Source organism: Bidens hawaiensis, unplaced genomic scaffold (genome assembly GCF_021521415.1).
Source record: "Bidens hawaiensis isolate Kalapana, Puna unplaced genomic scaffold, B.hawaiensis_p1.1 tig00000702_1, whole genome shotgun sequence".
NCBI lineage: Eukaryota > Viridiplantae > Streptophyta > Magnoliopsida > Asterales > Asteraceae > Bidens > Bidens hawaiensis.
The window spans coordinates 1,876,336-1,888,044 of NW_027491042.1; the positions used below are offsets into that span (position 1 = coordinate 1,876,336).

The following is an 11,709-nucleotide window of genomic DNA, read 5'->3' on the forward strand; positions in this document are numbered from 1 at the left end:
AGATAAAATTGACACTATCAAGAGTGTGCTTCCTAGTTCCTATTCAACATTTCTCATGGTTTTGAAAGAAAATGATTATTTTCTGAATAAAGATTTGACAGCACTTGAATTTCTACAAAAGATCGAAGCTAGAGAATATGATCTTAAGTGTCAAAAATCTTCCAAAGAAAATCAAGATCCGGCTTTCTACGGTGGAAGTATGCCTCTCAGTTCAACAATCTCACCAATCACTGCTTTTCTAACTCATGCCGCAAGTGAAAAAGAATCTGCTATATTTAATTATCCAAAAGTTTGTTTCTACTCTGCTGGTAATTCAGGTGGTTCTGGAAGTTCTACTAGTACCAATTCATTTGCTGCACCACCTAGTGTGAATATGAAGGAAGCTGAGCAAAACTTTGCTTTTCTGACGGCATTTATGTCTTCATATGAAAACTTGGTGAGTAGTAAAATTGCCACAAGTGAGTTAACTGATGAGGATTATGATCAGATAGATCCGGATGATCTAGAGATCATGGATTTGAAATGGAATATGGCCATGATTGTTCGTAAAGTTAAAAGATTCATGCAGAGAACTGGAAAAGATCTTCCAGCGTTAAACAAGAAGTTGGGTTTTGACAAATTAAAGGTGAAGTGTTATAATTGTCAAGAATTCGGGTATTTCGCAAAGGAATGTGACAAACCAAGAAAAGAATACACTGGACCTCGTGGTCAAAGTCAAAATGCTTCTTCACCACGAGGAAGTGATGTTGAAAAGAAACCATCTTCTTCTACAACACAAGCAATGTTAGCAGACGGAACTGATTGGTCACAACGGCTACTTTGCAATGATGTTCAAGCAAATTTAGCTATGTTTGGGTTACATGAAGATTGTCAAGATGCTACTGGTAGCGTGATGTCTTGAGATAATGATTCTGGATCTGATTCTGACGATTCTTTCGACAAGACTTCTAAATCAATGTTTGCTTGCATGGCTAAGATCAATGAGGTTAGTAATTCTATTTCTTCTACTTCATTTGTTAAAGCATCATGTGTTGACTGTGAATCTAACAACTCTAAGTTAGATGCTTTAAAAAATCAAAATGATAATCTTATAAGAGAAATTGCTTCTCTTAAGGACACTTATCGACAATCTCTTGAGTCTCAAATGAAATCTCGAGAAAATATTGAAGCATTATCGACAAGTAATCATGATCTCAAAGCCGAGTTATCTGTGAAAATGACCATTAATGACCAAAAGTTTCAGGAAATTTTGAAACATCGTTCTAAGATAACTGAGCTTGAGAATGAGGTTCTTGAGTTGAAGAACAAGTTGGGTAAATTTCGAAATTCTTCATTTTTATTGAATGAAATTATTGAAGTTTCTGGAAAACAAAAAGATTCTAAGAAAGGTATTGGTTTTGTTGAAATTCCACCACCTTTTAATAATGATTATAAAATTAATCCTTTTGCAAGAAAAGAAGAGGATTTGATTCAAAAGGAATCTGTGATTTCTGAAAAACCTAAAGTGGTTAAACCTGAAATTGTTAAACCCCAAGTTGCTCCTCAAAAATCTCATGTCCAAAGCAAAAAGGTGTTTGTTGAACACAATGACGAGGTCATTATCGAGGATGTGTTTGAACCAGAGATTATACACAAGAATAAGAACATTCCCAGTTCTAATCATATTCTGTACGAACGTCATGAATTTGAGGATGCAGTGTATGGTTCACACAAACCTCAAGGGAAAAAGGAAAATTCAAAGAATGTGAACTCTATGAAGGCAAAGAAGTCAGTTAAACCAAAAATTTCTGATGAGGATTTAATGCGTTTCATTAATCATTCTAGTTTTAAGTCATCTGCTGCTAGAGTTTTTAAGTTAAAGGGAATGGACACAATGTTCACTGAAAAAGATATTCCAATTAGTATCATTAAGCCTGAGCTAATTAAGAGTGTTTTTGTCAATGAAACTTCAAAAATTCAAGAACTTGAACGTGTGTATGCTCAAACAAAAACATCAGTTCAATCTAATCCATTGACTAAGGCAAAACAATTTTTAAAACAAGCTAAGAAGATTAACTTTGTTAAGTCAACTGGAACAGATACACTAAAAAGTTTTTCAAACAGTTCTAATTTAGATTTTTATCTAAAGAAGAAATTTGAATTATCTGATGAGTTTGCTAAGAGCATGACTAAAAATGTGAGTCTTCATCAACCATCTATTCCAATTTCTTCTAAACATCACCATCTGGACATGCGAACGTGTTTTTTATGCGGTCAACAAGGTCATGTTGTGAAGAATTGTAATCAACAGAACTTTCAAAATCTTCATCCTTTTATCAAGGACAAATCTAAACCAATTCCAATGGTTAAGGAGATTCTGAAACGACCTTTGTCATATGCTGATGATACTCATATTTTATTCTCTGATGTGAATCCTCGGAAGGTGTTGCATATCAATGAGACACACGGTCAAGTGAAACCAAAATTCATTCCAACTGAACCTATATGTCAAAACAGGAATTCAAACATTGTTCAGGCAGCTTATTTAAGACGAAAGTCTTAGAAGCCGGTAACTTATTCACAAGTGGCTGAACAACAATTGAAAACTGTTAAAGTTAATGATCATAGAGAAAACCAAAATGTGCCCAAGACTGAGGCCTGGGATGCCTTTTTGAACTAATCACTTTTGTTTGTGTGTAGGGTTCATCCAAGACCATTTCTGGTGAAAACTGGATCATGGATAGCGGATGTTCTCGTCATATTACCGGAAATCTCGACCTATTAACCAACGTAAGAAATATTCAAGGGGGTTATGTAGCGTTTGCTGGGAATTCTGGGGGCATGATCACACAAGAGGGTGATGTTTCAAATGGTCATATTACATTTGAAAAAGTAAATTATTGTGACAAGGTTGATCATAACTTATTGAGTGTATCGCAGATTTGTGATAAAAAGTACACTACAATATTTACTGACAAAGAGTGCCTTATCTTGAAACCGGGTTTTATTATTCCAGAGGATATGGTTGTCATGCGATCACCACGATCAAATGATATTTATGTCTTAAACATGAGTTCTAAGATATCAACATCGATCGAAACATGTTTTTGTCTCGAAAGCAACTGAGAAAGACTCGATTCTATGGCATCGAAGAATGGGTCACATTCATGTTAGAAAGATGAATTATTTAATGGCAAATAATTTAGTTGAGGGTGTTTTGTTAAAGAACTTTAAGTTATCTGATCATTGTGTTGTATGCAAAAAGGGCAAGCAGAAGAAGAAGACACATCCTTCTAAGTTATTGAATTCCATTAATACTCCTCTTGAACGACTTTATATGGATTTGTTTGGTCCAGTGAATCGTGCGAGTATTTCTGGAGACTGGTATTGTCTGGTTGTGAAAGATGATTATTCAAGATATTCATGGGTGTTATTTATGAGTTCAAAAGATCAAACACCTATTTTGGTACAAAACCTTATTACTAAGATAGAATCACTGTATAAACAAAAGGTGAGGAGAATCTGAAGTGATAATGGTACTGAATTCAAAAACACTAATTTGGATTTCTTTTGTATTCCAAAGGGAATTCACCGAGAATATAGTGCACCTTATGTACCACAACAAAATGGTGTTGCTGAAAGGAAAAATAGAACTCTGATTGAAGCTGCACGTACAATGCTTGCTGATTCAAAGCTTCCTATTCAATTTTGGAATGAATCAGTGAACACAGCTTGTTATACACTTAATCGGGTTCTAACAATAAAGCGACTCAAGAAGACAAGCTATGAAATATTAAATAACAGAAAACCTAATTTAAAGTACCTGGAACCATTTGGGTGTCCGTGTACAATGTTGAAGAAGGAATCGGGTAAATTTGATGAAAAGGCTATCGAAGGATATTTCTTGGGATATGCGTCTCCAAAGAAAAGAGTATTTAATTTTACATCTGGCTGTGTTGAAGAATGGTACCATGTGGACTGTCAAAAGTACACAACTCCTCCTCAAGGGAAAGGTCCAGACTGGATGTTTGATTACGATAGTTTATTTAATTCCTTTATTCCTTCGACTGAACACATCGATGAAGATCTGGTTAGAGCATACTTTGAAGAACATTTGAACATTCCAAGCTCTTCAAGTTCTAACGTAGTTGAAGTTCAACCAAATGCTACAACTGAAGAATCTCAAGTTGTTCCTCCAGTTGTTATTGATAGTGCTTCTACTTCTTCCGATGATGATCAAGCTGAGATTCAAGTTATTGATCTTGATAGTGATAATGCTTCATCTCCCGAGTTGGGTGAACATTAAACTAATTTATTTGATAATGTTGTTGTTCCTGAAAATCCTACTCTTCGGATTCATGGATATCATCCACAGGACAATATCATTGGCGAACTTGATGTGGGCGTTCGAACACGTCATTAAGTTGCTTCGTCAAGCGACAATAACGTATTGTGTGCTTACACTAATTTATACTCTTCGGGAATTGTGAATATTGCTAACTTCAATTGCTTTCTATCTCAAGTTGAGCCAACGACAGCTCGTAAGGCACTTGATGATCCTTCTTGGGTAGAAGCTATGCAAGAGGAATTACAACAGTTTGCACGATTGGGTGTTTGGGATTTAATAGACAAGCCTGCTAGAGTCAAGAAAGTTATTCCGACTAAGTGGGTATTTAAATGTAAAAAGGATGATCGAGGGGTGATTGTCAGAAACAAAGCACGTCTAGTGGTGCAAGGTTTTCATCAGCAAGAGGGTATTGATTATACTGAGGTATATGCTCCAGTTGCAAGATTAGAGTCGATTCGAATCTTCCTGGCTTATGCTACTTACAAGAATATCAAGGTCTATCAAATGGATGTTAAAAGTGCATTTCTCAATGGTGAACTACATGAGGAAGTGTTTGTTCAACAACCACCTGGTTTTGAAGATCCTGATTATCCAGACCGTGTTTACCGTTTAAACAAGACCTTGTATGGTCTACATCAAGCCCCGAGAGCTTGGTATGGCACGCTCGCCGACCATCTGACTGATAATGGCTTCAAACTAGGAACTGTTGACTGTACTTTATTTCATAAAACTGTTGGTGATGATCTTCTTCTAGTCTAGATTTATGTTGATGATATTATATTTGGGTCTACAAATGACACTTTATGTAAGGAATTCGAGAAGTCCATGCAAACCAAGTTCGAAATGAGCTCGATGGGAGAGATGAATTTCTTTTTAGGGCTGCAGGTTCATCAATCTGATAAGGGAATCTTCATTCATCAGACTAAATATGTGAACGATGTCTTGAGCCGATTCAAGATAACTGCCGGAAAAATCCCTTCAACTCCTCTTCCAGTGGGTCACAATTTATCACCGGATGAATTGGAGGATACTGTTGATCCGACCCTTTATCGTGCTATGATTGGTTCTCTAATGTATTTAACTGCTTCTCGACCCGACATAATGTTTGCTATTTGTGTGTGTGCTAGGTACCAAGCTAGTCCCCGAGTGACTCACCTGGCAGCGGTTAAGCGTATTTTGCAATATCTACGGGGAAATCCTGACATCGGGTTATGGTACCCCAAAGATAATACTTTTGATTTTACCGCCTACTCATATTCAGATTATGGAGGATGCAAGATCAACTTCAAATCAACGACTGCAGGATGTCAATTTTTAGGAAACCGGCTTGTTTCCTGGCAGTGTAAGAAGAAGACAACGGTCTCTACTTCAACCGCCCAAGCTGAATATGTTGCAGCCTCGAGTTGTTGTTCACAGGTTCTGTGGATACAACAACATCTTCGCGACTACGGTTTGAAGTTTCTTACTACTCCCATCTTGATTGATAATTCTGCTGCTATAAGTATCACCAAGAATCCCGTACAACATTCTAAAACGAAACATATCGAGATTCGACATCATTTTATACGGGATTGTTATGAAAAGAAATTAATTGATCTTGAGAAAGTGCACACAGATTTTCAAAAAGCCGATCTATTTACCAAAGCGTTCGATAAAACACGTTTTACTTTTTTGTTTGGTTTAAATGGATTGAAGACCCTTGCTGAGATCCTCAAATTAGGATAATTATTTTTTTAATTGCATTTACAGATTTAGTCTTATTTTATGTTTTAGGTTTTAGGGGGAGAAATCTAGAAAATACAAAAAGAATTAAGGAAAAATTCAAAAATATTGTGATTTCTGTTCTTTAAGTTTTTCCTTTAAAATTTAGAAAAATCAAAAACATTTAAAATCCGAAAATCCAAAAAGATTGTGAAGTTTATTTTGTTTATAGGAAATTTGAAAAAGACAAAAATATTGTGTTTTTAAAGTTTGTACAGAGAAAAAACCAAAAAGATTTTTAGATTATTTTCTCGCTGAAAATTATGTCGGTTATTTAAGTTTATGAAGCTTGCTTGCATGTCTTGGTCCTATGATTCACTTTTGGATTGAAGGTTAGCCATTTATTTATTCTCTTAAGTTAACTGGGGCGATAAGATTTATCTTGTATTTATGTTTTATGCTCCTCAAAATTTTGAGTTTTTGAAGCAAAAAGGGAACATGATAGTACATTGATTATCTTGACCCCAAGTTCAGCAAAAAGTAAGCTTAAAAGACTGTGTGCTTAATTGCATTGGTGCATTGGTAGGTCTTAAAATAACCCAGTAGAGTAAAGTATGTGATATAAACATAAAGAAACGCTAGTCTCTAGCAAAAGTCTTGGTGAGGATGGCAGAAATGTAATGACCAGTCATACTAAAGCCTTATATTTGTTGATCACCCAAAAATCAAATAAAGCAAATAACAAGCGTTAATATTCGGGACACTGTGAGTCTTTTGCGGCTTAACTATCTGGATATTCATATGCATGAATATTTCACTCGCTTTCTAGAGCAAACCCAAAGTCATTAAACTTGATCACCGTTGTACCTCGTACAATTTAAATTACTGACTTGATCAAAATCCGCTGTTAGTCATACAATTGTTCCTCCCTTGCGTGCGTCTTAATACCATTAAGAAACGGACCCCAGGGGATACAATGTATGTAAGCCGACAGATGGACTCGTGCATACTCACTCACAGTAAAGGAAACTTGATGCATTGCTCTAAATTTCTCATTTGGTATCAAATTTTTGATCAACAATATAATGGTTTAAGTCAAGTTGGGGTGATTTGGCAAAAATCAAATTACGCTTGAACCGAGATTAGAGGCTGATAATTTCTGATATTCTGTGCTCTAATTGAACTATTTAATCATATCACAAAAATACTTGATTGTGTGTTATTAGACTTATGTGGACAACAATAACAATGACCGACTTATTGCCAGTCATAATATCGCTGAAATATAAAACTGTGATGGAAGGGCAATTTGGTCAATATGATTCTCTGCTCAAACTCAACAAAAATACAAAAATATGTACTGCTTTTGATAAAATCATTGAAAAACACAAAAAGATGGTCTATTTTAGAGGATTGGATATTCTTCTGTAAATACATTCTTTAATTCTTTATTTTTTACAAAATATCAAAAATAGTTTCGTCTTCTTTATAAAATATATTTAAATAATTTTTTTTAAATTATGTTTCGGTAATCTGAAACACTTTTAACGTATTAGGTTGTCGGGTTATAAGGGTTTCTCGATAATTTAACTTATTGATTTTATTTATTTTTTTATTTTATTTAATTTTACAATTAACTTGTAAAGATGATGCCCTCAAGAAACTCAGAAATGATGATGATGATCCTAACGAGTCTGATGCAGGAGGTGAGCCTAAACAATCGCATGGTTCATCCTCTGGTGCTGGTGTTAGTGGCGCTGATGATTCGAACAAACAGATAATTTCATATCAAGATCCAACAGCTGCCAAGCCGATAGAAATGATTGAGGCTAACACGGTGATATTTATTGATGAATTGGGGATGGTTAGAAGTGTGGTGAACAGAGATGAGATACAGATCGGTGAGTTTGTGATTAGATCTTTGACAAGGGAGCAGATCTCGATTCTACTTGGGCTAAATGACGATCAGCTGACTGCATTAGAGACTGAGCCCGATGTCGAAGTGATCAATGAGAATGTAATGGAAGATGATCCGTTATTTATGGATACGGATTTTATTTATGAGAACGAGGAGATTGAGATGGAGGATGTGACAGCTGATGAGTACCCGGACTTGTATCAACACGCAAATGTTGATCAAGGTGCTCCGGTATTTAATGAAAACGTAATTAAAGAGACTGAGGATGATTTGGAGAAGATTGTGCAACAGACTGTTCCTTCACTAAAAGAAGTGACTGATGATGACATTGAAAGATGGTTCAAACGCCAGAAAGTGGATAAGATCATCAGTGCTTTTCGGTATGTAGATAAAGAAAGAAAGGATACAGCTGCTGCTTGGATTGAGGCAAATCAGATGACTACCTTCAAGATTGTTTCTAAGGTACATGGTGATATTGTCTCATGGCTCTATGATTCAGACCTTAAGGTATGTATTGTGAAATGGGAAAAAGGTATCCAATATTACGAGAGGATAATGGATGTTTTAACATTACCGCGTTGGGATGTACGCACCCTCGCGAGACGTCCATTTATCAATCGTGGGGGTAACCGAACTGCTGAGTGGTTTCATTAACACTTACTGTTCGAGGTCAATCATGGCTTCAAATTCTTCAAACCCCAGGTCCCAAGACGTAAACGTACTGATGAGATTGATCCGAGGACCGGCTGGAAGAAACTTGTTTTGAAAGTGAAGCCACCAAAGACTATGAGAAGGGTTCCTGTGAAGACAATGCCTCAAGATATTCATCTGTCTTTCAACCGTTGGTACTATGACAATCGTACTGGCGAGGCCGTTATTGTTCATGGTCGAGGACTACAGACTGAGCTCATCAAGATAATCGATCCAATGTGGTTGGTTAATTTATCAGAGACAGACAATGACGTGCTACACAGGAAGCAGATTTTGTCTGAACGCCAAGAAGATTATGACCTGGCTATGCAATTCCAACGTGTTGTTCGTGTATGCCATGAACATGGGATTCATAGTTGCAGAGATTGGCAGACAAAGCGTTTCAAATAAGTTAAAGACAAAGAGCTCAAGACGAGGGGGTGTCTGTTAGTGCACGGTTTTGCGTCTCGAGTCTTTGTAATTATCATTAATGTTTATTTTATATTTAAATGTAATATTTAAATGTTTATTTATCTAATTCGTTACGTTTGAGTCTAGTTCGCTAAGAATGTTAGCGAATTAAGACTAGTTCGTTAAGGTTAAGTCTAGTTCGCTAGGGATGTTAGCGAACTAGGACATTATAATGTATTCCCTCCTGATTCGTTAGGGGATGTTAACGAATCAGGGGAGGTTCGTTAAGTTAACGAAGGGGATGCTGGTTCGCTAGGGGATGTTAGCGAACCAGATCGTCTTCTATAAATAGTGAACCACTGTTCACTTGTAAGGGTTGAAGTTTTGAGAGAATTAATATTATTCAGAAAGATTTAAAGTATTCTCTCTCTATCTCTCAAGCTTCACAATAAACATACTGATAATATATACTACATACTAATAGCAATCAAACTAACGTATTAGAGAGCTAGATCCGGATAATTAATATTAACATATAGATCTGGATTAGATCTAAGTTATTATATATATTGATTAGAACGATTTAGAAAGGGATCAAACAGAAGAGGACCCTGAGGAAGAGTCTGAGGAAGAACCGGAAGAAGAGCATCCTAATAATCCCAACGAGATATCAAGCTCAATGGAAGGATCACTCACTTCCCAAAACCCAAGCTATGGTTCCGTTGATCCATATGCCCAATACCTCGAGAAACTTAGGAACCAAGCTTCGTCAAGCTTCCCACCATTTCATGGAAGGATTCCATCAATTGAAGAACAAGCTGATGAGATTCGTGAGCAAAACCAAGCTGCCAAGACTTACCTCTACCTTTCATCCAATATGAATTACTTCCAGTATCCTGAACCAAGGAATTATTACGAAATGGTGACTTGGGTTACCGTGACCCACCACCACAGTATGGATACCCCAACGTAATCCCACAGTCATATGAAGAGCATTTGGATCATGCCCTGCACAAAACCGACGATTGGAGAAAGAAGGTGGCCGAGGAAGGAAAGAAAAAGAAGAGTATGGGAGAAACACATCTTCGTAAATGCAACAAATTAACAAAAGTTGTTAAGAAGTTTTTGAAGGACTGAAGATGGTGGCCATGTGAAGTTATGTGTAATATAGCTTGTTTGATATGTGAAATAAATATGTAACAAGAGAGTTGAAGCGTTCTTCGAATAAAGATAGGACAATCTATATATAAATATATCGTTGGAACGATATATATATATATATGTATGTGTAATATAAAATAAATATATATATCCTTTGTGATATATATATATGTGTGTAATAAATTATATGTGTTTAATAAAAGAAACGTTGTTAAAATTTTCAACTTAATTAAAAAAGAAAAAGAAAGAAAATGTTTGAGCAAAGTAACAACGAAAATGCTCGTAAAGAGAAAGAGATAAAAGATAAGGGGAAAGGTCCCGAGATTGAGAACGAGCGAGAGGAAGAAATTCCTAAAAAATACATGAAAAGATGATCAAGAAAGCGGTTAGGGAAGAATCCGAATTTAGATCTCAATCTAGACATTCTCAATCTGTTAATCCCTCTCATAGATCCGCAAAATCCCGTCCGAAACCGTCTCGAGTCGAGGAGAGTATGCATGAGTCTAATGCCGATGGTGGAGTTAAGCGTGAGTTCAAGAAACTCAAGATTAGTGGGTGTTCGTTTAAGGAGTTCAAGTACTTTAGACCGAAAGAGTTCCATGGTGATAAAGGAGCCATTTCAACCGTGAGATGGCTTGAGGAAATGGAGACAATCGTGATAACAAGAAAGTGCTCCGATGAGGAGAAGATCCAATATTCCGCCCTCATGTTCAAGGGTGAAGCCCTCGAGTGGTGGAATGCTCTGTTAATGAGCAAAGGAAGAGATATAATGTATAATCTGATTTGGAATGAATTCAAAGCCTTGTTGATGGAAAAATCCATGCATGAGACCGACCAAATCCAAACAAAATTTCTCAATCTTAAGGTCGTAGGAACGAATCTTCGTGAATACAACACAAAGTTTCACGAGTATTGCCGACTAGTTCCTCAGCTGGTGAATCCTGAATCCAGCAAGGTTACAAGATATATATGGTGACTGCCGCGGGAAATCCGCGATATGGTGAGGTCACACTTACCTCAAACCGCTGACTCTACGATGGAGTTAGCTGGTTACCTGATGGGCGGCATGGTTCGTAAAAAAGAAGAGGACAAGAAGGTGCCAACAACAACAGCTGCTCAAGGAAGGATTGGAGAAAGTTCCAACATCAAAGGCAAAGGCGTAAACCAAAACAACTCTACGCCATGCAAGACCTGTAGGAGGTATCACAAGGGTCGATGCAATTTCGCCCCGCCTCCTAAAGTGTGCGAGTCATGCAATCGCACGGGTCATGCGGCTGCTGACTGTTGGAAGAAGAAAATGACTTGCTACAACTGCAAGGAGATGGGCCATCTTAGTTTTGAATGCCCAAAGAACAAACCCGCTGCTGGTGGTGCAGGTGGAAGTGGCCAAAACAAGAAGGGAAACGCTCGAGTCTTTATACTCGACACAAAGAAGGCCACTGACATGCTGGAAACCATAACCGGTACGTTTCTAGTCAACGACACCTATGCTAGAGTTTTA

The 11,709-nt window shown here is 36.9% G+C and overlaps 1 protein-coding gene across 1 annotated transcript; it reads left to right on the plus strand.

Annotated features, from left to right (window-relative positions):
- The first annotated feature begins 10,701 nt into the window (after window positions 1-10,701).
- On the plus strand, window positions 10,702-11,184 carry LOC143532128 (uncharacterized). The gene has a single exon (XM_077027263.1). It carries the CDS (start codon window positions 10,702-10,704, stop codon window positions 11,182-11,184), a length of 483 nt encoding a protein of 160 aa, XP_076883378.1.
- Window positions 11,185-11,709: the final 525 nt, after the last annotated feature.